This window comes from Calypte anna, chromosome 1, assembly GCF_003957555.1.
Source record: "Calypte anna isolate BGI_N300 chromosome 1, bCalAnn1_v1.p, whole genome shotgun sequence".
NCBI classification, from domain to species: domain Eukaryota; kingdom Metazoa; phylum Chordata; class Aves; order Apodiformes; family Trochilidae; genus Calypte; species Calypte anna.
The window spans coordinates 166,826,185-166,854,014 of NC_044244.1; the positions used below are offsets into that span (position 1 = coordinate 166,826,185).

At 38.1% G+C, this 27,830-nt stretch overlaps 1 protein-coding gene across 1 annotated transcript; it reads right to left on the bottom strand.

Annotated features, from left to right (window-relative positions):
* Positions 1-1,384: 1,384 nt before the first annotated feature.
* SUGT1 (SGT1 homolog, MIS12 kinetochore complex assembly cochaperone) lies at positions 1,385-27,803 on the bottom strand. Its single transcript, XM_030450029.1, has 13 exons — positions 27,666-27,803; positions 27,504-27,549; positions 23,748-23,838; positions 23,180-23,249; positions 22,804-22,874; positions 19,582-19,635; positions 17,827-17,843; positions 16,805-16,839; positions 16,086-16,182; positions 14,948-15,055; positions 3,660-3,750; positions 2,549-2,730; positions 1,385-1,929 (listed from the first exon to the last, which is right to left on the bottom strand). Exons 1-13 carry the CDS (start codon positions 27,707-27,709, stop codon positions 1,828-1,830), a joined length of 1,008 nt encoding a protein of 335 aa, XP_030305889.1. The 5' UTR covers positions 27,710-27,803; the 3' UTR covers positions 1,385-1,827.
* Positions 27,804-27,830: the final 27 nt, after the last annotated feature.

Sequence of the window (27,830 nt, forward strand, 5' to 3'; positions counted from 1 at the left end):
TCTCCAGTCATCACATTCAAACACAAGGATAACATTCACTTCTGAAGGTCATCAAATCCAAGCTTTGGAAAATATGAATCAACTGTGAAGCCAAGAGTGATTCAAAAAGAAATCCCTGCCCAGCTTGAGCTATAGGATCTGAGTGCATCAAGAACACTCAGTTATGTTAAGACTGGAGACAGAGTCCACAGCTGACAAGCATGACAATCTGAAGTTCATGGCTGTGGCATATGTCCAAACCTTAGCTTGTTTTATGTTTTTTTGAGATTTCTGAGATGTTATGATCTCTGTACCTACTACACAGGCAGTCCGAGTATTAGGGGAAAAAAAAACCCCACTGTGCTTCCACAGCATCACTGCAAAACCCAGATTTTTAGTCCTCAGGAGGAACAGAATATACCCTTTCTTCCTCCTCCTCAGTTTCACATTTATTACTATTACAGCTGCAGACTTCACTTGTCCTATGAAAACACCTCTTCAATAGCCCTTGTATTTTAACAAGCTCATCCACTTCTCACTGTAGTAAAGTAGCAGATCAAATACAAAGAGAACAGGTAAAATAAAGTGGGAAAGCCTATGTAATTAGGAATGCCAGGAAAAGAAGCAAACTTAAAGCAGCAACAAATGGTTAGCAAGGAATGAAGTGGCTTCCCAAGGGTTGCCAATATTTGCAATTCATGGGTTTTTCTAGCATCTTAGAATATTCAGGTGTGTCTGAATTCCCACAAGACAGCAGCACATGGACTAGACATGTTTACCACGATTTTTGTAAGTTCACATTCTCTTCACAGAATCACAAAATGGTTGAACTGGGAAGGGACTTTTGGGAGTCACCTTGTCCAAGCTCCTGCTCAAGCAGGGCTACCTAGAGCCAGATGCCCAGGACAGCTTCTGAGCATCCACAGGCTCTTGGAGACCTATATCCAATAATTATTTTTCTGTAAATATTGTTACTTAAAACTTGATCATGACAGAAAATCTGCACCAATGGAAACAGTGAAGGCCACATAGGTTCTCTATGAAACAGTTTCCAACATTCTGAAATAATGAAATTTCAGGCAATTGCAATAAATCCTTACTTTTGAATACACAAGGCAGAAAAGGGCCCCATTTCCTGTAGAAATTTCCAGCCACGACTAACTTTCTTTCTCCACCACCTATGACTACAGTTCAGTCTATCAGCCAGGTGGGAACACTCCACAAGTAGAAATTCTGTGTCTGCATCAAGAACAGTACTCCCATCCTCTTCACTGGAGGCAAGTTTTGCTACTATGCATGTCAGCTTTTTTGCTTTTTTTTAAAGCAGTGCATCCTTACCTTTAAGTTTTTCCCCCCATTAAAAAAAAATAAAATTACTGAAAATGAAATGAAGCAGCTTCCATATAAAAAACCTTATATTTACAGTTTTATTTAGCAGAGTTGAAGAGCAAACAATTTTAACACTGTTGTTGAAAAGTGTTTTTACCCCAAAGTTGCCAAGATCTAATAAGTTATTGGACAGAAATGTTGGGCATAAGGCAATAATCCTGACCAGCCCATTACAGATCACCCTATCCCCAAAGAGCAGAGCTGATAAAGGCTGTAGAAAATTTAGACTGATTGACTGAATTTCCAAAAATTAGACAGAGATGGTGAAAACAGGGTTCAACTCTGGAGTAGATTTTTAAAATCTGCAGATGAAGGAATTTCTAAAGCACGCAAAATATAAGGAAAATTTCTGTTTCCAAAGGAACATCCAGTGCTTTGAATCCAAAAATGCTATGTCCATACACAGTGGTCAATACATGACTATGGCAACACATAGATGGTAAAAGATTAAAAATATGGTTAGAATTTTTTCCATTCCATGTCATCAGGAGGGTTTACTTCTACCTTCCTTTTACCAACATCAGACCAGTTGGTGCTCAGGACCGTGCCTCCAGACTCCATCTGCAATATGAGAAAAAGCTTGTTTAAGTTTACTGGAGGAATTCCATTATATTTCTTAGAGCAGATTCTGTAGAATCATGAAGAACTTTAGCTTCATGTAGTAGCAAGATACACAAGAATTCTGTGAACTTATGGAACAAAATATGATAAAGCCAGCATTACATCATCAGCAGCCCAACAGTACTTTTATCAGTACACAGTGAGATGTTACTTCATTAACAAGAAACTTCTGAAGGGTCAGTCACATTCTTCCCTCTAAGGACTACAAACAGAAGGAAGTAGATAGAAACAATTAAGAAGGATTTGATCCTTTCACCCATGGCAAGTCTTCAAACTCTGCATGTGCCAAAACCTGCATATCCTTTGATAACACTGATCGAAACAAAGAGGCCAGTGACAAAGCACAGCCCTGGACTTCAAGAGTCACATTCATTAGCATGCACTATCATCATGTTCAGCAAGATTTGATATACCAGAATCTCCAACAGAACCACTGCCATTCATTACAGGCCCAGGGCTTTTGGTAGCCAGAAGCTACCCCATTCATGCACAGTTCAGTAAAAAGAGTGAGTGTGCAGAAGTTACACCTTTTCTTCAGAGAAAGAGAGAGAAGACTTACAAATGATTTGTTCATAGCACGTTTCACTTCATCTGTACCATCTGAATAAATTTGCTGGAAGAGTTTATTTAAAGCAGCATCTCCTTCTAACTTCTCATTCTTCTCCTCTTCCTTGATTTCACCTACCAGCTTGTCCCAGTTCCTCGTATAGTGAGAGGATGATGGATATAAGTGCTGGGTATCTGAAAACAGAAGTGTTAGTTAACTAACCACAATGTTCTCACAGCTCTTGGAGCAGCAGAGAATATACTGACATACATGTATCCCATGAGTCAGAGATTATAATGGAACAGGAATATGAAAATGCAAATGCATTCCTCCTTACAGATACAACCAGTAAAAAAAAAAAAAAGGAAAAGGAAAAAAGAAGGAAACTAAGAAATCCTAGAGACTATGTTTAGCAAAAGTTTATTTTCAAGTAAACAGTCACAATTTAGTTATCCAACAAAAAATGCTGGATAACAGCAACACAAAGTCAAAACAAGGTAGGAGATGAGGAGATGTTGGCTGAATGTAATAAAAAAATAAAAGGCAGCAGGCAAAGCAACAGGAAAATTTCAGATAAATTTTGAAAAGTATTTGAAATCAATAAATCAGGAAATTCAAACTCTCTCAAAGGTAGATAGCAATTTGTTTTGAAAAACTGCAAAAACATTGCTCTCCAAGAGAGATGGAATGCTTAATTAAGCACCACTTAATTACTTAAGTAAAAATAGAGCATAATGGTTTGGGGTTTTTTTAATGGTTGGACTCAATCTTGAAGGTCTTTTCCAACCAGAACAATTCTGGGATTCTGTGATAGCAAGACCCTGATTCTGTGATAACAAGACCTAGAGCTGCAAAATAGTGACCAAGCAGGCAAACAGAGAAGCCAGAGGAATTAATGACAAGCATGTATCTTTAACAGCCAACAGATTAATATAACTTAATTTAATACCTAAATTTCAGTAATGCCCTGCAGACTTTTTCAGTCAATTCTTGTCAACAAAACCAAGACTACTGGGCTTGTCACTGAAAATATGAAACTGTGATTTTATTAACAGTGTATAACAAAAATCAGTAACTGCAAATAACAATACAAATAAACCATCTAATACTTCAGAGTACAAACCTGGAGTAAACTGCTTTAACTTAGGAGAATCTCCTTGGCCCTCAAGTTTCTCCCATCTTACAGCTTCTGGCTTTTTCATTTTTATTTCAACCTAAAAAACACAAGACAAAGAACAGATTAATCCAGATGGCAAACAGTTCTGTCAAATAGTCTGAAATTATCTGGGTCTTGTAGCAGTAAGAAAGTAAATACATTTGCTTTTATAAACACAGCTTCTAATATAAAGCCTATGTTTTACCAAAATGTATCTATCTTGCAAGATGGAAGTTTCATGACTTCAAGTCACATATCAGCTAAGCTCTCCAGTGTCTGCATAGTTCTTGTATCAGACTTTTACCCTTTTGTTTAGTACCACTTAACTTTCTTTTACATACCATTCACTTGATTCTTTTTGTAAATTATGGTATCAGAAAAGTCACAATCAGTCCCCACGTCTCTGCACTGCCAGGCACCAAGGCATCATCTTTCAGGCATCCCTTTCTTGCCTGTCAGCTCTAACAACTAAGCAGCATTTCTGAAGAACTGCAAAGTCCAAGCTTATCTAGGTTTACAATTCATCCACCAAAAAATTCATATTTGATGTGTAGTACAAACCCCACTGTAACACCCTGGGACTATGCAGATCTTCCCACTGGAGAAATTCAGAAGCTGTATTCATTTGGATCAACAAACAAACAAACACTGGTTTAGAGAAAATGTGTAGTGTTAACTGACAAAACTGGCAATTAAAAATGGATATGGCTGCAATTTCCATAGGAGAAACAAAATTAAGTAGAGTACATGTCATGCCCTATTCACAACTACACATAATCCCCTTAGTCAACCACACTGAAATCTTTCTTCTGCTGGTTACAGGGTTACAAAGTTGCAAAACAATATCTGCGGAACAAGGACTTGGTAATGGCACTCCTACTTAAATATCCACTAAAGAAAACCAAGTTCAGATGATGCTATCACTTAACCTAGGGCAGTGCTTGCCAAACTTCATCAGTCCCTTATTTGTGAACACCTCAGCAGAAAGCAAGTTCTTAGTTCTACCTAAAGCCACTGTAACCTGGGGATCCCTGCAGACCCAAGAACAAAGGCACCACTGTAAAACCTCACCATAGGGAACCAAACAGCAAGCTCCCTGCACAGCATCACGTTGATCTGAAATTTGACCTTTATTAAATACATTCTTCAAATCATTCACTGGTAAGTAACAGAAAATAAGGAAATGAGCTCGTTTAAGTTTCAAAGCTTCCATCTGCAATCATGCTGCATTTTAGGAATCAGAATATCCAATTATGATTGCCTTTTTTTTTTCCCCCCCTTGGGAAGTTAACATTTCCCTATACAAGTTTGAATACTTAAGTTTCAACCACTAACTTGAACTAACTGAGAACAACAGAAAGTTTAAGACATGAGGAATGCCCTTCAAGGCAGGGGAGAGCTTCAATAGGTTTTTAAGTCCCACACCCACAGGTATTTGACTTCCCACCCCCCATGCCTGTTGGATTTCCATTTTTTTTCAGAACAGCTTTACAAGTCACAAATTAAGTGTCAGTGTATTGGTTTCTAAAACAGTGAAAGTCACAGAACCAGAAATAACTAAAGATAAAATAGTGTATTATTCTAGTTGCTCAGCCTCTTGGAACACAGGCCTTCTTTAAGGACAAAGTTTAATACTGCAATCTGTGAGGATGCAGAGATTCCTGTTGAATCTATGCAGAAGCAGCATTCAAGCAGTGCCAATTAAGGTCTTCAGTAAAACTAAACAAGTCAGTAAAGCCTCCTTCACTGGACTCTTCTAATAACACTTCAGATACTACAACCTTAAAGTTCACTTTTTAACACCTACACTCATAAATCTAATGCTCTGCGATTAGCTTAAAGAAGTTAAAATATTTGCAGATCTACATAAGACAAACAACTAGTTCCACTAGTGCCAGAACTAGCAGGCTGGGTTTTTTCCAATGGATTTGGATCTCATGATTCAAACATTTAGTTAATTAGCCCCTTACCAAGGCACTAATTAGTTACAAGTGAAACGTGAGTATTAATTTAAAACAACTTGTCTCTCCTCTGCTTCCTACAGGAAACTCTTCTCAGCCTGAGGAAACTGTATTATCAATTCAGTTGCGCATTTAAGTAGAGGAGAGCTCAAAAGATTTACATTTTATTAAAAAAAAAAAAAAAAAAAAAAAAAGGAAAAAAGAAAAGAGAGTTAATTCTCAACCCTATACCTCTTCAGTTTCTTTTCTGTTTCTTCTTTGGCCCTCTCCTCTTACCCTTACACTTCAGGCTTTCTACCAGTATCTTTCAGTATTTCACTATTTAATTCACAACAAGAATAAGGCATTATATTGCATGAGAGGTTATGTCTTCCTCAAAAAAAACCCAACTCTATTCACCTTTGGCTATTCAGGGTGCATAAAAAGAAGAAAAAAGAGGAAGATCTTTACTTTTGCTGCTCCAGTATTCCCCCTCTCCTTTTAAAATTTGCTTGTTCTTACACTTTACTTTCTGGACTGTCCCTAAGCAGCTACTACATGACAAACATCTACAAGGAAAAGTAAATGCTACAAACTAATTCCCAGTGTACTGTGCAGACTTCTTAACTCTAAACCATTTCATCCTTGCCAAGCTGGAAGTATAGACAGATGAAAAACTGAGACAGAATGTTTTTATGACATGATTAAACCTCCATCTACTCCATCCACGTCCATTGAAGTTACTCATTAGGCAAAGTGGCAGGCAGGAGCAAAGCTAGGAAAATCATTAGCTGGTTACCATTATACAGCCACATTTTCCAAAAGTATAAAGCAATAAAATTCTGCTTGTGAAAGAGTGCATGTCTTCAAACTTGAGAGCTTTATTTGATCTGAAGAGAAAAAACTTTGCGAGTCCCAATTACGCGCACAAACGGCAATAAATGCATTTTCATGAACATTTTAAAGCAGATACTGATAGCTATCATGCAGACAAGTTACATATCAGTACAGACATTTGTGTCATATCTAACACACACATACCATTAGCTTTTTCCTCTCCTTTGAAAAAAAAAAAATCAGTAAGCAGGCAAGAGAAATATATCAGTGCTTCACCAGCTGCTTTGATTTAACATTTATATTTCATAAAACATATGCCTGGGTGCCTTGTGCCGACTTTGGAATAAAAGACAGGAAAATTTCACTGCAAATTAAATGCTTTGCAGGCTGCTTGAGGACAAGTTAAATTCCTCAGCTTTTCCTTAGAGCTCATGACACGCAGAACCTGACCATTTTGGTAGGTATCCACTAGGACTTCGTCCACTGGACACAGTACTCCAGATGTATGAAAATTATGTAGTAATTTTTAAGTTCCTGGTATTTGGGGCTCAAAGTGAAGAAAATAAAAAGGAAAAGCATGGAGTTTTACAACTCATGTACTATTTGTTTGTTTGGAACAGTGTCTTGACAGAAAACTACCCCTTTGAGAAGAGAGCCAAATGGATTATTCACTAGTGAAAACCCATTTGCAGTGAAGGGACAAAGAGAAGTTTCTGCTCAGAATTTACTAGTCCTAAAAGTAATCAATTTTTTAAAACCTATCAGAGATTCAGGCAAATTTGTTTGCAGCTTAATCCAAGCATTAGCTATCAGCAAAGATGCCACAGAGTTACCCTGGGAAGCTATTCTGAACTATTTCATTGGTAGTACAGGAATACAAAACACTCTTTAACAGGACTGGCATGAAAAAAGCATTTTATCTACTTTTTAAAAATAAATTCTCCCCTTAGCTACAAATAAACCTAAAGCTAGTTAGCTAACATTCATTTTCTATGTAGAAGCTTACTGTTAAAAAGCCTAAACCTATCATAAACTAGATTTCACTTGAACTCACACTCTGGAACAACCATTACCAGTTTAATTAAGAACCATTGAAAGGGAAAGAATTTTTAGCTTTCTCCTCAAAAGAATATTTTGGTGTACACTGATAGAGAACAAGATTTTTTTTTTTTTAATTTCTACTGTATTTTATATTTTACAGCCCATTCTAGGGGGAAGTTGACTTAGCACTGGTAAATTTGTCAAGTTCTGATCAAATGAAGGAAATCAGAACTAGCAAAGAAGTAGCTCAGCCATTGATTTTAAGATGCATAAAAAAATAACCTTTTAAATTCTGATGTTTTGCTATATCAAATACATAAAGACAAGAATGACAGGTTTCCAATCAACTACTTAGGTATTTTGCTGAACTACTGACTGCCTTGTCCCCATTGTAAATTTCAAGTGTTCAGAATTATCATTTTGCAATCACACAATGTATTTTGCAATCTAAATGTAAGGGTAGGATAAAATAGCACTGTCTTCTAAAAATATATGACCTATTCAAACTTACAAAGATCAGAAGCACCTACAGTTTTGGTATCCTAGTTATTCAGAGACCTTTTATACATTGCTTATATTCTGAATTCCAAGATCTTTGGTCTGCAGTTTTAAACAATATATAGTGAGATAGAAATAACTCTACAGTTTTATCAGAAATTACAATTAAGAAATTAATGCTGTTACAAATATATTGCAGTGGAAGGAATTTAGCATGCACCTTCTTTGCCAACTATGTACTATGGAGAACAGAGGCAGAAGAGTCAAAGTTCCCATCTCACTGATATTACACAGCAAACCCTGGTTAAAATTTTGAATTACAGAGAAGCTGCAATACAGATCATTGCAACCTCAATGCAAACCACTGATATTCCAACAGTTTTATATCCATCTTCTCTTGAGACAGAGAAAACCTCTAAGTGTATTTTTCATTTATATATTTATATAAAGTGTAGGAACACTGACTTACATGCTTGCTTAAAATAGTCCTCAGAGTATTAACAAGTTTAAATCTGCCTCACACTCATCTACATTCATGAGAATTAAAACCAAAACCAAAACTTATATTGAGCCAAGTAAATATCACACCAATCATTGGGAAGGTTTCTTTATGGTCTAGCCAGGATATTGCTCCAACTGGCCCTGCCTAAGAGATGCAAGAAAATTCAGAAAAGTATTAAAGTAATATCTTCAATATCAGTTCATAATTTAAGGGAAACACTCTAGAATATATCTGAGAGGTATGAGTCTGCATGAAATCCTCACAAAAAAGTACCTGAGAACAAGGAAGTAGGCATTCAAGTGTCTGCAAGCAATTCTATGAGAATATCCAAAATGTGAAAGGATCTTACAAGGATCTGACTGGAACAGTAAGAACCAACTTGAGTTAGAATAAATCTGTTACTCTGATTATGTATTTTTTCACATCTGCCCATTAACAGAGACTCTGAGAACAGTCCAAGAGTGTGTGAAACAGTTTCACTCTTTGCCTTCTCCTTTACATTTAGCAATAGGTGTGGTTTTCCAGTAAGCTGCACAGAGTTATTTCAGAGTTTGCAAGGCAAAGTGTTGGTCTGAGGAAAAGAAATACTCCACTGATGCACACTACCATATTCTTGGCACGAACCTGCTAAGAGTGTGCTTCTACTTCAGACATCTCTATTAAGTTATAAACGTCAACTGTAAAAGAGGCTGAGGATTTCTAACATCTCCCCTGTTTGCAGCACAATTTTGATCCCTTATTAAAGGACAGTTCTGGAGTAAAGAAACCACTTTTTAAAATGGCACTAAATAGCTCCAAGTCAGTGCTTGCAAAAAGCCCAAAATAACTGAGATCTGAGCATTTGAAGTAATTGTCCCCAAAGCATTTGTATATGTAAAGCAGAAAGGAAAAAAAGAGAGAAAGCATTAGCTCATGTTTCCTTAAAGTCCATCAGCACGTGTGCTAAAAGCACATACTCCTCCTCACTCCCCTCATCTACATCTCAGGAGAAGAAAATCCTGAGCATCACCTAGTATACAACAGAAGACCTAGACAAATTGCTCACCTTACACAAGATTCCAACAGAACATGGCAGATTATTCCCCTAGAATCCCAAATATGCTGACAGAACAGAAGACTGAAAAGAAAGCAAGGCTGACTGTGCACAGAGACCTATTTCAGAACCTTAGAAATCGAAGAATCATAGAAAGTTAGAGGTTGGAAGGGACCTCGAAAGATCAAGTCCAACCCCTCCTGCCAGAGCAGAATCACCTGGTGTGGGTCACACAGAAACACATCCAGGTGAGTTTTGATTGTCTCCAGGGAAGGAGACTCCACAACCTCCCTGGGCAGCCTGGGCCAGTGCTCTGCCACCCTCACAGGGAAAATTTCTTCCTTATCTTTATATGGAACTGCCTATGCTCCAATTTATAACCATTGCCCCTTGTCTTGTTGTTAGTCACCCCTGAGAAAAGCTTGACTCCATCCTCCTGCCACTTATCCCTTATTTATAAACATTAAGTCACCCTTCATTCTCCTCTTTTCCAAGCTGAAGAGCCTCAGCTCCCTTAGCCTTTCCTCAGAAGGGAGATGTTCCACTCCCTTACTTGTCTTGGTCACTCTGCACTGGACTCTTTCAAGCAGTTCCTGATCCTTCTGGAACTGAGGGGCCCAGAACTGGACACAATAATCCATATGTGGCCTCACCAGAGGAGAGTAGAGGTTGAGGAGAACCTCTCTTGACCTACTAACCACCCCCCTTCTAATGCACCCCAGGATGCCATTGGCCCTCTTTGCCACAAGGACACATTGTTGGCTCATGGTCATCCTTCCACCCACCAGCACCCCCCAGGTTTCTTTCCCCTGTGCTGCTCTCCAACAGCTCAGTCCCCAACCTATACTGGTACCTGGGGTTGTTCTTTCCCAGCTGTAAGACTTTACACTTGACCTTGTTGTAATACATTAGATTTCTCCCTGACTGACTCTCCAGTCTTTCTAGGTCCCTCTGAATGGCAGCACAGCCTTCTGGGGTGTCAACCACTACTCCCAGTTTTGTGTCATCAGCAAATTGCTGACAGTACACTCTATTCCCTCATCCAGGTCCTTACACTATTAGTATCTTTCCACATTCCTGATTTATTTTCTGGACAGAGACAGATCAGCTAGTTTTATCTTAAACACATTTAGCCACACATTTGAAGGTTTTATGCCTTTTTCCATTTTTGAAGGGAGTATGGTTATACTGTGCACACTAAGCTACGGGGTAATTGCACTCAGGCTACTGCCAAGTGGCAAATCTGGTCCAGTCTTTACATTTTGGCTCCCTCTTCTGGACAGAAGTAAAAAAACAAGTAGCGTTACTAAAAGGGTACCTTCCTCCTGCTAAGTACTGATCAAAAAATGCGTTTTCCATTGTGGTAAAGTTTCCCCACCCACTGCAACACACAAAAACCTACCTACTGTGTAATGAAGTCGTTCTCCTCCCCCTCTATTCTGCATTGGTGAGGCCGCACCTGGAGTATTGTGTCCAGTTCTGGGCCCCTCAGTTCAAGAAGGACAGGGAAGCGCTTGAAAGAGTCCAGCGCAGAGCTACTAAGATGATTAAGGGAGTGGAACATCTCCCTTATGAGGAAAGGCTGAGGGAGCTGGGTCTCTTTAGTTTGGAGAAAAGGAGACTGAGGGGTGACCTCATCAATGTTTTCAAATATGTAAGGGGTGAGTGTCAGGGAGATGGAGTTAGGCTCTTCTCAGTGGTGACCAGTGATAGGACAAGGGGTAATGGGTGTAAATTGGAGCACAGGAGGTTCAAGTTGAATATTCGAAAAAATTTTTTTACTGTAAGGGTGACAGAGCCCTGGAACAGGCTGCCCAGGGGGGTCGTGGAGTCTCCTTCACTGGAGACATTCAAAACCCGCCTGGACACGTTCCTATGTGATGTACTCCAGGTGGCCCTGCTCTGGCAGGGGGGATTGGACTAGATGATCTTTCGAGGTCCCTTCCAACCCCAAGGATTCTATGATTCTATGATTCTATGCTACATACAACGAGCAAACCCCCTTCCATTTTTAAGACACAAATCTGAGATTTATATGGTGCTTTTTGGAGCTGCTGTTACTTTTTGTTTGATCAGACCACTACAATCAGACAGCTCCCACAAATCAGGAGTATAACCAACAATGTCAATTCATCCAGTTAAGTTGGTTACAATCTATCAACTATGACATTCATGTGCAAAAAAAAAAAATGCTGTGCATACACAGCAATTGAGAAGGACTCAATAAAGTTGCATTCAGAATTTGCTCACACAAACTTGAAGTCAAGGCCTTAGGTCATCAGAGTTATATGCTGAACAGCCCTGGGTAATTCCAAGTTAACTTGCAATTAAATGTGAACAAGAATCATAATAACTCAAAGTTGAATTTGCAGGCAGTGGTATCTATTAATTAATATTGCTATCTATTAATAGCAAATGAAGTTTTGAATTAGGTAAGAAAATGGCTCCAAGCACAGCAGGAATACATACAGCCACTATTAAGAGGCAGCCTGCATCATCTGTGAATCTGCTGAAAATTAGAGAATATATATTACCAGGATGTATAAAGAAAAAAGTGACTTTAACAACACATTATGCTGTTCTTCAGTTGGCATCAAGTGTTTTACCTCTTCTAGCTCACAGACTGGATCAAAAGTCTGCAGATTATGAACACTAATTCATTTCTGCTCACACAGAAATAAATTAAAAAGCCCTCAGAACAACTACCTATGCTACCAATGTACTATTTGCTAGTTCTGTTCTTTTCCAAATGGTGACTTTGTATGTCAGAGCTAGACACAGCATGGATTTATTGAAAGGTATAATTTCCATGTTATTGCTAGGAAAGAAACTGTTTAATTGCATTATTCACCCCACTGTTAACATTCACTAAAATAACCTGCCCCAGAGTCTAAGTTCTGTCTGCTCCTTGCAGTTATTTTTGTATTTGCAGAATTACAGATTCCATTAAGGCTATTTTCTCCTCCTGAATTTGCATCTTTACCTTTATTCTTTTGCATTTGTCAAGTGATACTGAATTTGAAGCCATATTAAGAAACCTCCCTCCATCTTCTCCTAATTCCAAAACATGCAGGATTGTTCTGTCAGCTCTATTCTTCATCCCTTATTCATTACATTTGTTAGTTTTATGAAGTTCATGGGAAAGCCAAGCTATCCCCCATATAACCTACCCACACATTCCACTCTTCCCTCATGTATTTCCTCATATAGTTGGAAAAAACAGACCAGTCTCTTTGTTGCCCAGTGAAGACTGTGTGATGCTAAAGGCAACACGGCTCACACATTCAAAAGAGCAATACAAAATGAAGTATTGCACACACATGCAGTTGTTTTTGTCTGAAATTATTAAACCACAGAAACAGATTTGTTCCAATCCCATGAAATTCTTTAGGAATGTTTAGTAGAAGGTTCATATAACTAGGATGATAATGAGATTGCCTTTCTTTACAAGTCCTTACAAAAGAACTGCATGGAAATGATACAAAATTATTTGTAAAGGGGTTGGTTGAGAAGTTATCAGTAACAAAGTTTATTCCAATAATTGATATTTTCCATACTGCTCATAAAAACAAAGTACATACATGAAATTTATGAAATTTGAATTTCTAATATATAAGCACTAAGGCCACACTGTTCCGTTAAAGTGCTTAATGTTTTTCAAAGTAAAATATTCTAAGCCTTTAAAGAAGTCTTTGCATTGCATAATGCAGACCTGCTTTTACATTTTTGTCTTCACCCGGACTCCATCTGCTGGTCAGAACCGGAATTATCCGGGACAGCATTTAAATTGTATTCCTCTGCTATGCCTACACAGATGTCCTACTATTCTTTTCTGCAAGAGGAAGAACATGTGAAGCACTGACTTCTGTTGCTACAGCACCTTCTGTGATATCTCTTATCCCATTTTGCCTTAAAAATATTCTCTCCTATAGAACAGTAACATTTGGAAACAAATGCAAAATATTTACAAATCAGGCACTGCCTGAACATAACTGAAGTATTCACATTACAGTAGGAACCTTAAAACTAAACCAGGCTATAGACTACTAGAGATTATTTTGGAGACTAACCCAGACTAGAGATGGTAGTTTAGAAAGACAAAGTCAAGTTCATTTCGACAATTTACAATAAAAGTAATGGCAAACTTCCCAAGGCCAATTAAAAATATAACGAGGTTACATAGCAATGTAAAACAAACAAGACCTCACAGTTACTCCTCTGGACAAGGTCCATGCCCACTCCACACAAATTTAGCAAAATACTAACAGACCAGCAGATTTTCACAGAATTATCAGAGTTGGAAGGGACCTCTAGAGATCACCTAGTCCAACTCTCCCACTAAAGCAGGGCTGCCTGGAGCATTGCATCCAGGCAGGTCTGGAATATCTCCAGAGATGCAGAATCCAGAACCTCCCTGGGCAGCCTGTTCCAGTGCCTTGTCACTCTCACAGTAAAAAAGTTTTTTCTTATGTTCAAATGGAACTTCTAATGTTGCAGTTTATGCCTATTGCCCCTCATTCTGTTAGTACAAACTTTGAGCACTCTGCTTCCCACAGCCTAAGAGCTCACGACTCAATCCCATAAGCTGCCCAGACTCCTTAGAGCAAGGAGTGGAAAAAGGGTACCAACTTCCTATGAAAATTCTCTCATGTCACCTTAAATTCCCTCTTCACTGAAATGATGCAAGATTATAGGTACCTTTCTGGGAAGGGAATGAGTAAAATGAAACATGAGAACAGAAAGAAATTCCCAAAAGCTCTGCAGAACCACTGCTGAAATAAAAGGCAAATAATCAACGACACATCCTGCTTCAGAGATTGAGGCCTGGCTCTATGGACAAGGTGTATGTCTGCTGAGATAAAAGCATTCTCTCTCACAACATGTGATTTTTAAATGTCTTTTCAAGCAAGTACAGTTTCCAGACACAGCATGGAATACACCCACCCTCTTGAAAATCCAAGAAGAGTTAACTGCATGGCCACCCTTTACCAGCATTAAAAGGTCATGGAAGGGTGAAAAATTATTTCTGAAAATCCTCAAAGTCTGGCTTAAATTTCTTGAGCACATGAAGACAGTGGTCATGAGGCTACATTGGCTCCTAAAAGGAATTCATACTTTCCTAATACCTGACTTGTAAGAGTGAAGACCACAGTGTTCTCTTTACAGCAAAAAGTAAAAATATTCTCAAGATATATGTAATTTGCACTTCAGTATGCACCATCTAGTTCTAATACTTAGAATAATAAGTTTACAACAGCCTCCACTGGCTGAAAGGTACCTTGAAGAAAGAAAAAGCAATTTTATATGAAAAACAAGATATGACTGTTGCAGAGAGACAACAGAGCACAAACATTGTCAACATCAGGAAGTAGCTAAGCACTAACTTACACTTTCAGAAGCTTACCTTTGTTGAAAGCACTTTAAAAGTACTTTGCTCTGGCACTATAGAATGAAGAAGAGCAAGCTTTAAGTTGTAGTCTTCACCTGATGGAAGTCTCACTGATGCATTCATCTGTTGACAGTCAAACACATGTCTCTGGTCATCTTTGAGAGCATTTTTCCATTTCCAAGTAACAGATTGTCACTTGGCACCAAGATTATGTGATTAAATTAATGACCCTTCACTAGGGCACTTAAAACATCAAGCATCAGTTTCAAAGGACACCATTACTGCATTATTGAACAATGTGTTTCTAAAGTACATGAGGAAGTGAACAGGAGAGTTCAGTTCTTCACCAGCAAGTACTCAAAAAGCCTATTATCTTGTCAGCTTGATCTGCATTCTTTGGGGAAAGAATTATATGGCAAATGAAGTATCACCACATAAATAATGGAGCGTGAAGACAGCTTGCAACTTCCATTCTAATACACACAAATGATGCAGCAAGAGCTCATACAATTTTAAAAATCTAAAGCAGAAAGTAACAACCAAATACTTCTGGTAGTTTGTGAAGCAGCAACTTAGTTGAGAATAAACCTAACGCTTCAATATTTTCTGCTAAATTAAAGAGGACCATCATCAGTACTGGATATGACAATACTTTAGATCACAGCACTTCCTTCAAATATTTGCTTTGCTGCTATTAACAATTGCAGTAATGCCAAAACCAAGAAAAACCCACTCACCAGCATTGATTCTTTAATTGTCCTAAAGAAAAATATTACTCATTCATACCTATTTTTAGGATACCTTGCCTCCATCCATCCCTACTCTAGATGTATACACACTCAAACATTTTAACTCCAGATCACTTCCTCCCCTACCCCTCAAAACACAAGAAGGTGAAAAACAGAAGTTTCCTTTGCAGCAAGCACACCACACCATTGCTTGTATCTAAGTCGTGTACACTGCCACTGTAATAGATCCCAGTTCACTTGATTGAGCATATACATGTCTACAAGCACAGCTTGACATTAAAAAAAATTCAGACAGAAGACTTCTTGTACTCCCTTTTTCATGCTGCTGCAGCAGATAATATTCACAGGGTTAATTACTACATCTAGGGATCTAGAGATGGGTATCAATAACCAATACAAATCACCTCTTTCTCCGAGAACTGCACGCAGACACCATCCTTCTGCACATTCTTGATCATTATAGTCACAATTACTTGAGACTCTGTTTGGTACCAGTCATATCTAAAAAGAAAACAAACAAAAAAACCAAACAAACAAAGAGGAAAAGACTGACTGAAAAAAGATGCACAGAACAGTACCAAAACCAGGAACTGTATATTGTGTAGTTTAATGGGAAAGAGAAGACACAAAATTAGATTTCTCCCCCTTCCTTGAACACAGCAGTTGTAGAACGGACAAGATAAGTAGCTAAAGAACAAATAATTATTTTTAATCAAGAAGCACAGAAAAATCAGGTCACTTTCCTAATCAATTCATATAATTTTTTGGCATCTATAAATTAAATGGCATTTTTAGCTGAGGGCTTTAAAAGCTGCTCAAAAGCATTACCTATACTAGGCATGATAGGGTGGTCTTTGAATTATGCTCAACCAAAGAACTAGAAAAGAATCCAGAATTCTTACTTCATTCCCTATTTTCCCAGTGAAGCATCATCTCCTGGAAGTACAATTCACTCTGAATAGAGCAGAGCTTGAGCCATTTAAGACTGCCATGTTCTAAAGTTACCAAAAAAAAAAAAAAAGGATTTCTACAGTCATTACCTTGCTTCTCCAACCCCCAAGTCAAGGAACAAAGCTATATGTCAACTGTTTTAATTCTCATAGTAAAGCTAAAATACACTTACTTGATCTTTGGTGGAAGAGGTTGTTGCTCTGTGTTCTAGTTGAATCATATTCCATTGGAAAAAAAAATTACATCAGTATAAGTGAAAATATACCATGAAGTACTTTTCAAATACAAAAATAATTTTCATACTGATTGCTCCCCTATTCTTGATTTAATTACATGCACTAGCTCACAGGTGAAGCTCTTCACTCTTCTCCCAGCCCTTTATACCAGATAAAGAGCTTCAATTGATATTAAAAATGTCAGTCTGTAACTTCGATTGTATTGGCAAGGCATTTTACAAGTAGTACACCTGAAAGCAGCACAGTGGCTATTCTACTAATCTAAAAGTCATGAAGGAAATGTGAAACGAATTTGAGAACCTAGAGTTTAACTGCTAAACATACCTTTCAACTTTTAGATATGTTTTTACATACACCCACCATGTTTTCTGTACACTTTCCTCCATCCTAGTCTTAAAATATAAAAAATTATTCTTGAAATATAAAAAATTGAAGTTTTTTTATAGAAGAGTTGGGGTTTTTTGAAGTTTTTTTATAGGACAGGAGGGTAATCTCCACATTTCTTCTGAAGATTTCTAATTAAAGAGAAGGAAACTGAAAGCTGAACAAGTTAGAGCAGAAGTTTGTACAAGCCACTTGCAAGCTACTGAAAAAAAAAGTTACTTCCTAGCAGCCACAAGCAAGTCAGTATTGAGGTGAGCTGGTTAATTTGTAAAATTAAGCCACAGAAGCCACAGCCTAAATTTACTTAAATGAGTGCACAATAAATGCCAGATTTCTATGCCATTCCTAAAAGTTTTCTGAATTCTAACTTTGCAACCTTTGACTCAAAAGAACATGTGTTTAGAAGGCAAATTAAATCCTTCAGAATTGCATGCAGCAGAGAAGATAATTTTTAAAGCATGGAAGTTTTAAGGCACTGGTGAAGTGAAGCCAGAAAAGTGAAGTGAAGCCTGAAAGTATGCTCCAGCTTAATGAAGAATTTTAAACAGTAAGCATATTAAGGAAAACACCTTACCACTTCTGTCTGTGATGCTGTGGAAAGAAAAAAGTTGCAATTTGAGAAAGAGACATTGAACTTACAAGGCATATACTTATTTTAGCTTTCTCCTGTTACTCAAGTCATTCTGCATTTATTCCAGTCTCAACACTAGAAAAGTTCAAATATGCCAGTTCTACCTCTATTATTTTGCTGTTCTGACACTCAACTTTTTAATCAGATTACAATCAGCAAAAGAACAACTTTAATATAAAGCATGTTCTGATTCACAGAGGAACAAATTTTCCATTACCATCCTTGCTTATCAGAAAATTATAGACATTTTTAAATGAAAGCAACATCATGATAAACAGAAGTTTTAAAAGATCACTTTCCTTGAGTCTGTACTAGGTTTACTCTCCACTTACAGGAACAACACAAAGTTCTCATCAGATCTCTATCTCATTCTAGTTAAACAGCTTGGGAATGAGATGGAAATGTGGTAAAGAAATTCACTTATATAATTTTAAATATACTGTAATACTTAGATCTAAACTACAGTTCAGTACTTGCTCTTCTAAATTTTTTTCTTAAAAATTATTTAGATTAAGTACATTTGAAGTGAAACAAACTTTCCTTTGTTTCTTTATAATAAATACTGCTAAAAAGAGATGAAGATGAATAAAAAAATACCAAGTTTTAATTAAGAAAGCAGTGGGTTTGGTTGGGGGTTTTTTTCAGTTGTGTAGGGTTTTTTTGGTTTTGTTGTTTCCTGGAGTATCACACATTAAGATAATGGCTCAAAAAAAGAAAACACAGGGACAAATACTCAAGATAAAACAGGAAAACTGAGCTGAACCAGACAAAACACTGCAAAAAGTAAGTATGACATTAGAGGAACCTTTCTTTGAGATAGCAGAATAAGTTATCACCCAAGATAACTCTGCAAATAAGACCATGCATGGCAATCATATTTAATTTCTCTGAATAAATGTGAACTTGGCAAAAAAGTACCATGAAATTGTACAGAATTCAACAACAGAATTTTGTTGATTCCTATGCAACACAAAAAAGTCCTCCTCTATTTGGTTTTCAATCAATCAACAGGTTGACATGAACTTGTATTACTTTCTTCTACTGCCCCATTTTCCAGTGTGAGCCACAAAGGGGGAGGAAGTTACACCAGTTACTGTTTTGTGTCTGGTTGAAACCCACAGGCAGTTTAAGCACAGTGGGTGAGTTCCTTGCTGGGGGTGTTAATTTTGTAGGTAGGTATGAAAGGAAACTACTGACACTCACTCAGTACCATGCATAAGGCACCAGAGCAGAAATTAGCACCTGACTGTGGCACTCTCCACATGGAATTAGAGTAAAATCCTCAGATTTCCACCTCTCTTTGCAATTCTACATTCTGCAAGACTTGAAAATTTGATTTTGATGCTGTTTTTTACACAGCAAGTTGACACATGGTTTCACAGTTAAAACTACCTAGTACCTGTACATGAAAGCAAGTTAAAATTATGGTTGTCTGGACCTCAAATAGGTACTCCTCTGTCACAGCTAATTATTACATTATTACATTAAAAACCTAACAGTGTTCCTCTAAATATGAAGTATAGAAGTGTTCAGGATGTAAAGTCTGAGAGAAAGAAGAGCAAGAAAAAAGGTACTTTTTAAACAGAAATTGCTTTTGTTCTAAGTAACAGATAAGCTTTAAATCTTTGAAAAACATGACACAGCTTCAAAGCACAGGGCTTATCAAATCCCTTATCAAGTAAATGTGTTTTTTCTTACCGTTAAGTGTTTCCTCACATTTTTTAATCCAAATAGTAAAGGTATCATCTACATCTAAAAGAGATCACAGTAACATTAGAACTCTTCAAGCATTACAAGTACTGCATAAAGAGCAACTCCTCACAACTGCCAGCTGCAACAAATTCATCCCCTACTTGCAATTTAATAAAAAATTGTATTATTTGCTAGTATGTTCTTGTAATTTCTATCACCCCACTTAAGCTTTAAGTATTTTTATACAACTCTTCTAGTTAACTCTGTCATATTTAATTAACTTCAACTTAATTTATAGGACACTAGATTTCATCTGAACCGACCCAAATACACTACCTGCTTTCCATTCTGCTCAACTTCTCTATAACTGTCTGGAAAGCAAAAGTTAGTTTTTACACATTTTTCCATTACTCTTAAAAATTATCTTTTCACTCAAAGAAAGGTCCAGTGTTATCTGCCCCATTTTCCTACAAGATGCCCCTTGCCAGCCACTGGCTTGTCACCTGCATCCCAGAGTCTTCTGTAATTTGAAGAAAAAAACTTTTTTTATTTTTGCATTCTCTAATTGAGTTATCTTCCTAAAGAACTTCAAAACTTCTATTAATCTCTTTCTAGTTCAGAAAACCTAATGCCATATTAACTTACTGAAAATCTACTAATTCTTAGAATACAAGAGAAGTACCTAGTAAAACATTTCTTTTAAATTGACATATTAGGTAGTTACAGGAAAAAAAAATTGAGTAGAAGTGTCCTAACTTCACATAATATAATGAAGAATAATAGATGACAATGCTTTTTCAATCTGAGGCAAATTAATGAACTTCAAAAATCCACATGTCTACTGTCATGCTTTAGTGAAGGAAATCTTGCTTCCTAATGTTATTTTACAAAATGAAAAAACATTGCACATGGGACAGTTAATCTCATCAAGTCCCATTTAGATATCACTGTAGCTGGGTAATGGGAAGTTTGCTGTAGTACCTGGGCCTGTCAGTCCTACCACTAATGAGCACAAGCAGGAAGCTCATAGTTGCTAGCACTCCAGATTAAGCTTTAAACCAGCCCCTTTGATCAGCAGCAAGGAAAAGAAACATGTAACCATGGACTTCTGACCCCTTGCACGGCAAAGAAACCAGCCTTGCCAGCAAAGAATTTCCCACCACAGCAGTTCTCTCTGCGAACGCCTTCTCTTTATCACCTGCTTAGTGGTATGTGGCAAATTGTCCCTCTGTGCTTTATTCATTTTGCACTGGCTGCATTCAACTGCAAGTTCATTGTTTTGCTAAAATGCTTATGCTCACAATTGTTTTTAACTGGGATCCAAACATTCCACAGAACTGCACAGGCAAATTCTGTTACTGACACATGCCCTTGCCAGCACATTAGGTAATATATGGAAAAGAATCAATACTATACATCTGTATTTTTTTTCAAAAAGGCCTTCAGGAGACTGCTCATCTCACAGCAGGTCACAGAGTTTTGTAACGAGATCCAGGCAGCAGAGCAGAAACTATCTTCAGATCAATGAGTAATCAGGAAAGACTGGGAAGCTTCAGAAACACTTCAACTGGGTAAGCAGCAAAACAATGGCAAATTAAATTTGAACACGTAAGAGTCAAGCAATTCAATACAGGAAAAGGCTGTGCTGTATTTCAGGGATTCTGAATTAGCTAAGAGGACCCTAATATTTGAGGACTTCAGTAAAAAGTTACCTGCAGCTGTGTGTGCTGTTGCACTCTACAGCATAAGGAGGATGTAGAAGCTTACACAGAAGAAAAAAAAATATGCTCTGGCCTGGAGAGATTTTGTATATAATCTGTATAAACTGAGAAACTAAAAAGGTGACAAAATGCATGCACGTGAAAAGCCTCAGACTGAGGTGGTTGCTCAGTGTGGGGCAAGAATATGAAAAAACAGAAATTCAATTAAATTCAGGAGTTTGGAGAGACATGAAAAGCTACCTATCAAGTAAGGAAAACTACAGAAGTCACTGGAAGGGGTCACTTCCTTTCAAGGGAAGATACTAAATAGAGAACTTGGCTAGACTGCAAAGACACACTCGGCTTCCTTGTGTACAAACTAATATAGACTGCCTAGCTATCCAAACTATCAAAATTGAAAGAAGTTCAGGAAATTTCTTGTATTTCAATTTGTATTCCAGAGCAGCCTCAGCTGACAACCAACAGTTGCTGTAATTCCCCCACTTCTGTTGGTTTCAGCTCTCAGACCTTCACTGGGCCATTTCAACACAATAATCCTGGGGGAAAATACTTTAAAAATAGTAGCTTTCTGCAGGCTGAATGCATTGAAAGAAGCAGCTAACCAAGCACATGAGTAGGGGGGAGCATGATTGCTTAGCAGTAAGCACAAATTAGCCTACACTCTTATGAAACTCATTTTAGCTCAGAGGATCATATCACTTACTTGGGAGAGGCAAAGTAATTAAAGTTTTGCTAAACGTTGATGTCCCAACAACTGTTACAGATAAGACAATAAAATATAAAGATCTGAGACCATGACAATGCCTAACAGGTCAGTGCTCTTTGTTCTGTGTAACCTTTCACGGTGTTTTTTATTTCTATTTTGTTCAGCTTTAGGCAAGGGAGGGAATGGAATGAGAGGGTTTTATTTAAAATGGGGGATAAGAGGAAAGAGAAAGAAGTCACAACCATCTAACACTTGCTTTATTGTGTGCTTCCCCACGTCTACTATTAAAGCTTTCTGTAATAAACTACTGCTTTCCTGATTTTAGAACAAAGTCAGGTTTTAACAAAACTCTAATTCTCCTCAAAGTAAAGTGCTGTAATTAAGTGATATGGTTGCACATTCCCTCTAATGACTGTTCTATCAAGTGGTTTAAGTAATAAGAAATTTCAGCTTTGTGTAAGGAGCCTGTTAAGTTCAGAATCTTTTCTATGACACTTAATGCCACATCATTGCCATCATTTAACTGTAAAACCTTCAGGAAGCAGGATTACACTCCCCATTTTATAAGGAAAAATAAATAATTTTTTAAAAAAACCATATTCTACTTGTTAAGAACTCTGATATGCCTTTTAAGCAGTTTTCCATTTTTATGCAGTGACCTTCCTAAAAGCCAGACATCTGAAGTCAGGCACCTAGTCCATTAGCCTTTAACATCCTTGGTTTTTACTTTCACGAACACATTAAGAAGTTTTTTCTCATTAGCTAAGGAGTACTTCGCACACAGGAAGTTTTAATACTTACTGTCCAATCTCTGTCCCTCTCTGAAAGACTCTAAAGCAGATGCATAGTTCTTGATATAATATTCACCTAACCTGACATGAAGAAAGAAAAACACAGGGAAATGGTAATTACTTTTCAGTCTAATTCACATTCTGAAAATCAAAACATCCTCAGCTCACACAGTATATTGGTTAAAATTACATCTAAGAGGTGTGTTTTTGAAATGGCTAGGATTTTAAGGTAAAGACTCCAAATTAAACTGCTTTATTATGGATTGGTTACAAGCAGTACAGCACTGAATTTATTCGTGGTGCTGCACAAAAGTGTGTGCAGAGCCACTGTCCAAATACTGGTATTACCCAACAGATGAACACAAAGTACAAAATATGATACATACCCTTTCCTAAGGAGTGCTACAGCATTATTGGGGTTGAGCTCTAGGGACTTCTTTGCATCTGCAACTGCATCTGTTGGAAGTCAGTGGAAAGATGAGAAACAAAAAGCACCGAATTGTGAGTCTTTTAGCAGTGAAAATTTTGCAGGTGTAGACAGACCAAATCTTAAGTTATTCAGTTAAATCTTTTTCCCAGGCATTATTCAGTTATCACTCCTACCATGACAGAGTTCAGTCCCTACAAATAATATAAGTATGCTCACTTCACAAAACTTAAAACCAGCCTAGGAAGTTTCCTTTAAAAAGGGACTATATCTGCTAACATAATACTGGGCTAAAATCAAATGGAAATGGTACTGTAGAGTCCCCAATTTATTTTGGAGTTTAGCAGAAACAAAACAAAGATAAAGAAAACTATAAAATTATTCCCTAACTGTAGAAGCAGCATATTTAAATACAGGTGACACTTTCTTTTATTACTATATTTGGCTTCAGAATGAAGACATTTTCTGTAAAGAACATGTTATAATAGACTTGTAAGAGGATTTCCAGTATTGTCTGAAGATGTTACCAGCATATTTCTGTAGAAGGATATAAGCATAAGCTCGTTGACAATAATACTCAGCATCATCTGGATTCTTTTTCAAAGCTGTTGTCAGTTCCTGTATAGACACAAAAAAACCATGAAATGGCACCTCAGAAATCCCCATAAAAACACAGCACCAAATTCTGTCAACTAAGAGACAATTCAGAAGAAAATATCTTAACTGCCATCACTGTTTACCTGCTGCTCAGTTCTCATCCATAAAGCTTCAACATCAGAGCCTAAAGTAGAAGGAACTTGCCAATTATACCAAATTCTAGGAGCCTGTTTCTTACTGAGAAGGAAGCAGAACCTTCAAGTGCCTTAAACATGAAGCCTAATGCAGAGATGATCCTCTGTATTCCAAAGACCTTTCTACAATTTTCAGCATATTTGTACACAGATCTGATGGATCTGAGGAAGCAGTGCAGCATTAGTAATTTGGAAGTCAGCATGTAGTATGTTGAAACACTTGTGTGGGCAAAACATGCTCAAAGCATTGTCACACAGTGAAATATTGTGTTATATATTACTGAATATAAGAGATTGTTCTGATTTATGCTGAGCACAAAAGCAGGAGAACAAAAGACTTGTGAAGCACAGGGGTAAGAAGAAATATTCTTGCACAGTGGAAATAAGTATCAAGTAGTTCCTTGTCAGGGGAATCACTGGGTATACAGATTGAAATGATTGTATTTTGCTCTCTATAAGAAAAGTTTATCATTTTTGCTCAGCAGAACAAAATCACAATGATTTGATGCCCTCACTTGGAAAGATCATCTCCAGTTCTTTCCTTACTTGTGAGAGAAGTTGTTCACTTTGCTAGAAGACAGCAAGCCTTGCAAACCCAGTACAGCACCTTGCTACAGTACAGTAACAGCAACCCTGTTGACTTCTACACAGACTTCTATTCAGAACCTAGCAAGCACAAAGGTAGCTAAGATACAGGCTTTAAACCTGCATAAATATTAGCACAGTACAGCTTCCAAAACTCTGTCCCACGGAGAAAAAAGAGAAGAGCAGCAGGCCTTGCCTTTTTTAAATTCAGATCAGTCTCTTGTTCTGCTTCACAGATGTCAAATAAAAGGTTTACACCAACTAGGACTTAAGTGTCTACAACAGCTTCTTTTAGCAGTAATAAGAGTTCTTACAAGTGCAAGATATGCACATTTTACATACAGGTACATAGGTAAAGCATATAAACCTAAAACCCTGGGGGTCTCTGTAGAAAGTGGCAGACAGTAGACAGCTGTAACTTGATCTAATTGTACCACTGTCCTCCTAAGATTTAAAGTCACTCAGAAGTAGTTTATGGAAGTACCTGTGGCTATAGGTACTCCACACGGGAGGGACATCAGGTAACACATTAAATTGGTTGAGAGGTGATGTACAGGTTTTGACCTGCAAAACCAAGCAGGATCTGACTCCTGACACTGAACATCACAGGCACTTCAAAAGCAAGAGTCACTGCTGTGAGAGATCACCTCTCACTTTGAACATTGTTTCCAATGATTTACACTGATGACAGAAGCACCAGTTCGAACTAACAGGCAACACACCAACAGATTCTCCTACAGAAACAAGTCCTCACTCCAGGAAAGCAAAGCAAACCAAACACAAGCATTTTCAACAGCATGAAACTCATCTCTTTGCTGACTTTTTATCAGTAAGCTGTCACATTTCCTTCAGACACACAGGAGTAACACTGTATTTGTAACACTGTTTGAGAAGATAGCCAAATAGCACTCAACTAGCACCAGAACCTCCACATCATTTTCATCAGCAACAGCTACTTGGAACAAGCTTAGACTTAGTTCTCTCCAACACTGAAGTATGCATTTTCTACATATTTTGACTCCAGAAGCCCTCACCATGTGATCAAGTCACAAAACTATTTCTAAATAAGCTGGGAACTTTCAGGTTCCTCCATGCTAGTGATGAGCTTGTATGAATTAAAGGTGCTTTTGGTCTCCCAGCAGTAACCTGCTGTCTCAACTTAAAATTAAAAAAAAACTGAAATGTAAAAGAGTCCACAGTTTTATCATTCAGACAGTATTTACAGATGTATGATGAACTTTCAGCTGTATCAAATCCAGGTGCAGAAATACAAAGCACGCTCTCCAGGAATTAAAGGAATCAAAAGTCCTGAGGACACAGTACAGAAATGCCATGCCAGCTGGACATAAGTCTAGCCAGGTGTGGAAGCATTACACAGCACCATTTAAATAGAACCATGTCTCAGATTAGAAACATCAAGTACAGGAGCTAAAAGACCACACCTAAAATCATGCATATGGGTAGTACAACCTGTAGAGCCAAGCTTCTAGGTCTGCAAAATGCTCCACTGAAGCATGGGACTTAACAGTCCACAAATTATAAAGCACAATCTCCCCACTCAATTCACTGTTTTTAAAAAAGGCCACACGGGTGATACCAGTGTTACTGTATCAGGTATTAAATAATGCCTACAGAACGCTACGTGTTCTTTCAAAGCCTTGAATGTACAAAGGACCCAAATTTAAACTCAAAAAGCAAAGCAACTATGTTAAGGCAGAAAAAAAGAAAAATCCATATTGTAATAGCATTCTTTAATGCTTCCAATGACCTTTTGGTGCTGCTTTTTTTTCTTCTTCCTGTTAGATTGTTTGTGTATTTTTTCCCTCCAAATGGGAAACTTACTCTTTTTGTTCTTCAGATCTTAAATTACTTCTACTATATCAAATATATACTATATACTATAATTATATACTATAATTATATATATATAATTACTATACTTTTACTATATCTGGTTTGTCCAAATTGATTTTTAAGACGTATTCATCATCCTAAAGATTTCTACAAGCTACAGCCTAAACCCACAATAAGTGCCAGACTTAGCTTTTTTGTTTTCTTTATGGAAAGATAATTCCATAACATCTTACGCTTCTGTCACTTACTTCAATAAAGTAAAACCTTTTACATCCTCTGCCCTTCCAAGTATGTTAAATACTTATCCACCCTCCAGTTTTGTTTTCTCACTAACTAGCCCTCTGCTTTAAGTAAAAATAACCTTTAAAAACACATTTAACAGGTAAAATCATAGTAGAGGCCAGCTCAGAAGGGACCTGGAAACATGATCTGGTCAAGTGCTTTGTAGGAAAGGCCCAGATGAGATTATCTAGCACCGTGTCTAGTCATGGCTTGAAAACCTCCAGTGACAGGATCTCCACCACATGGATGGGGAGGTTATTCCAATTAATGATCTCTATGTAAAAAAAATGCATTTATTATGTCGAGATATGGCATGAAAATCTGTTCCGGTCACAAAAAACCCCCAAAACAAACAAACAAACAAAAAAAACCCCAACAAAACCAAACAAAAAACCACAAAGAAAAAATAGTTCGGGGCAAAATAAAAACTACATAAAGACTGAAGAATAAGGTCGGAGCTTTTCGAAGTGCACATAACAATCGCTGTAGTTACTTCAACTACCACCTACCTACAGGGAAGAAAAAGTTGGGTTTTGTTTTGATTTTTTTTTTTTCCCCCTTCTTTGCACCCCATGCAGCACAAGTGGTTTTGACAGACCTGGCAGGAGTGCGGTTTCCAGGGAGAGTTCCCCAGGGTGAAACCGCACCGCTGCTTCACCTCTCCCCCTCACCCCTCGGGCTGCGACCCCGATTCCCTCCGCTACCCCAACCCAAGCCGAGGGGCAAAACCCCACAACGAACCGAACCGCACCGACCCGACCCGGCCCTCACCTGCGCTGCTGCCCCCGGGTCCCGATCGATGTCCCCGTCCGAGAACCTGCCGAGGAAACACAAGCGGCGTGAGAAGGGGAGGCGGGGGTGGGCAGAAGGGGCACGGGGCGGGGAGGCCGGGGCGAAGGGAGGAGGGGAGGGGTAAGGTGGGGGTGGGCTCACCGCGGAGGAGCCTCTGCCTCTGCCGCTCCCGCTGCCGCCGCCATAGCGCCCGCCGCCCCCAGGAAACTTCTGGAGTCGCCGCGGCACCCGCGCACAAACCCCAAGGCCGCAGCGGCGCAAGGGCTGACGGGATGCGGAGGGGCCGAGCCCGCCCCGCAAGCTCCT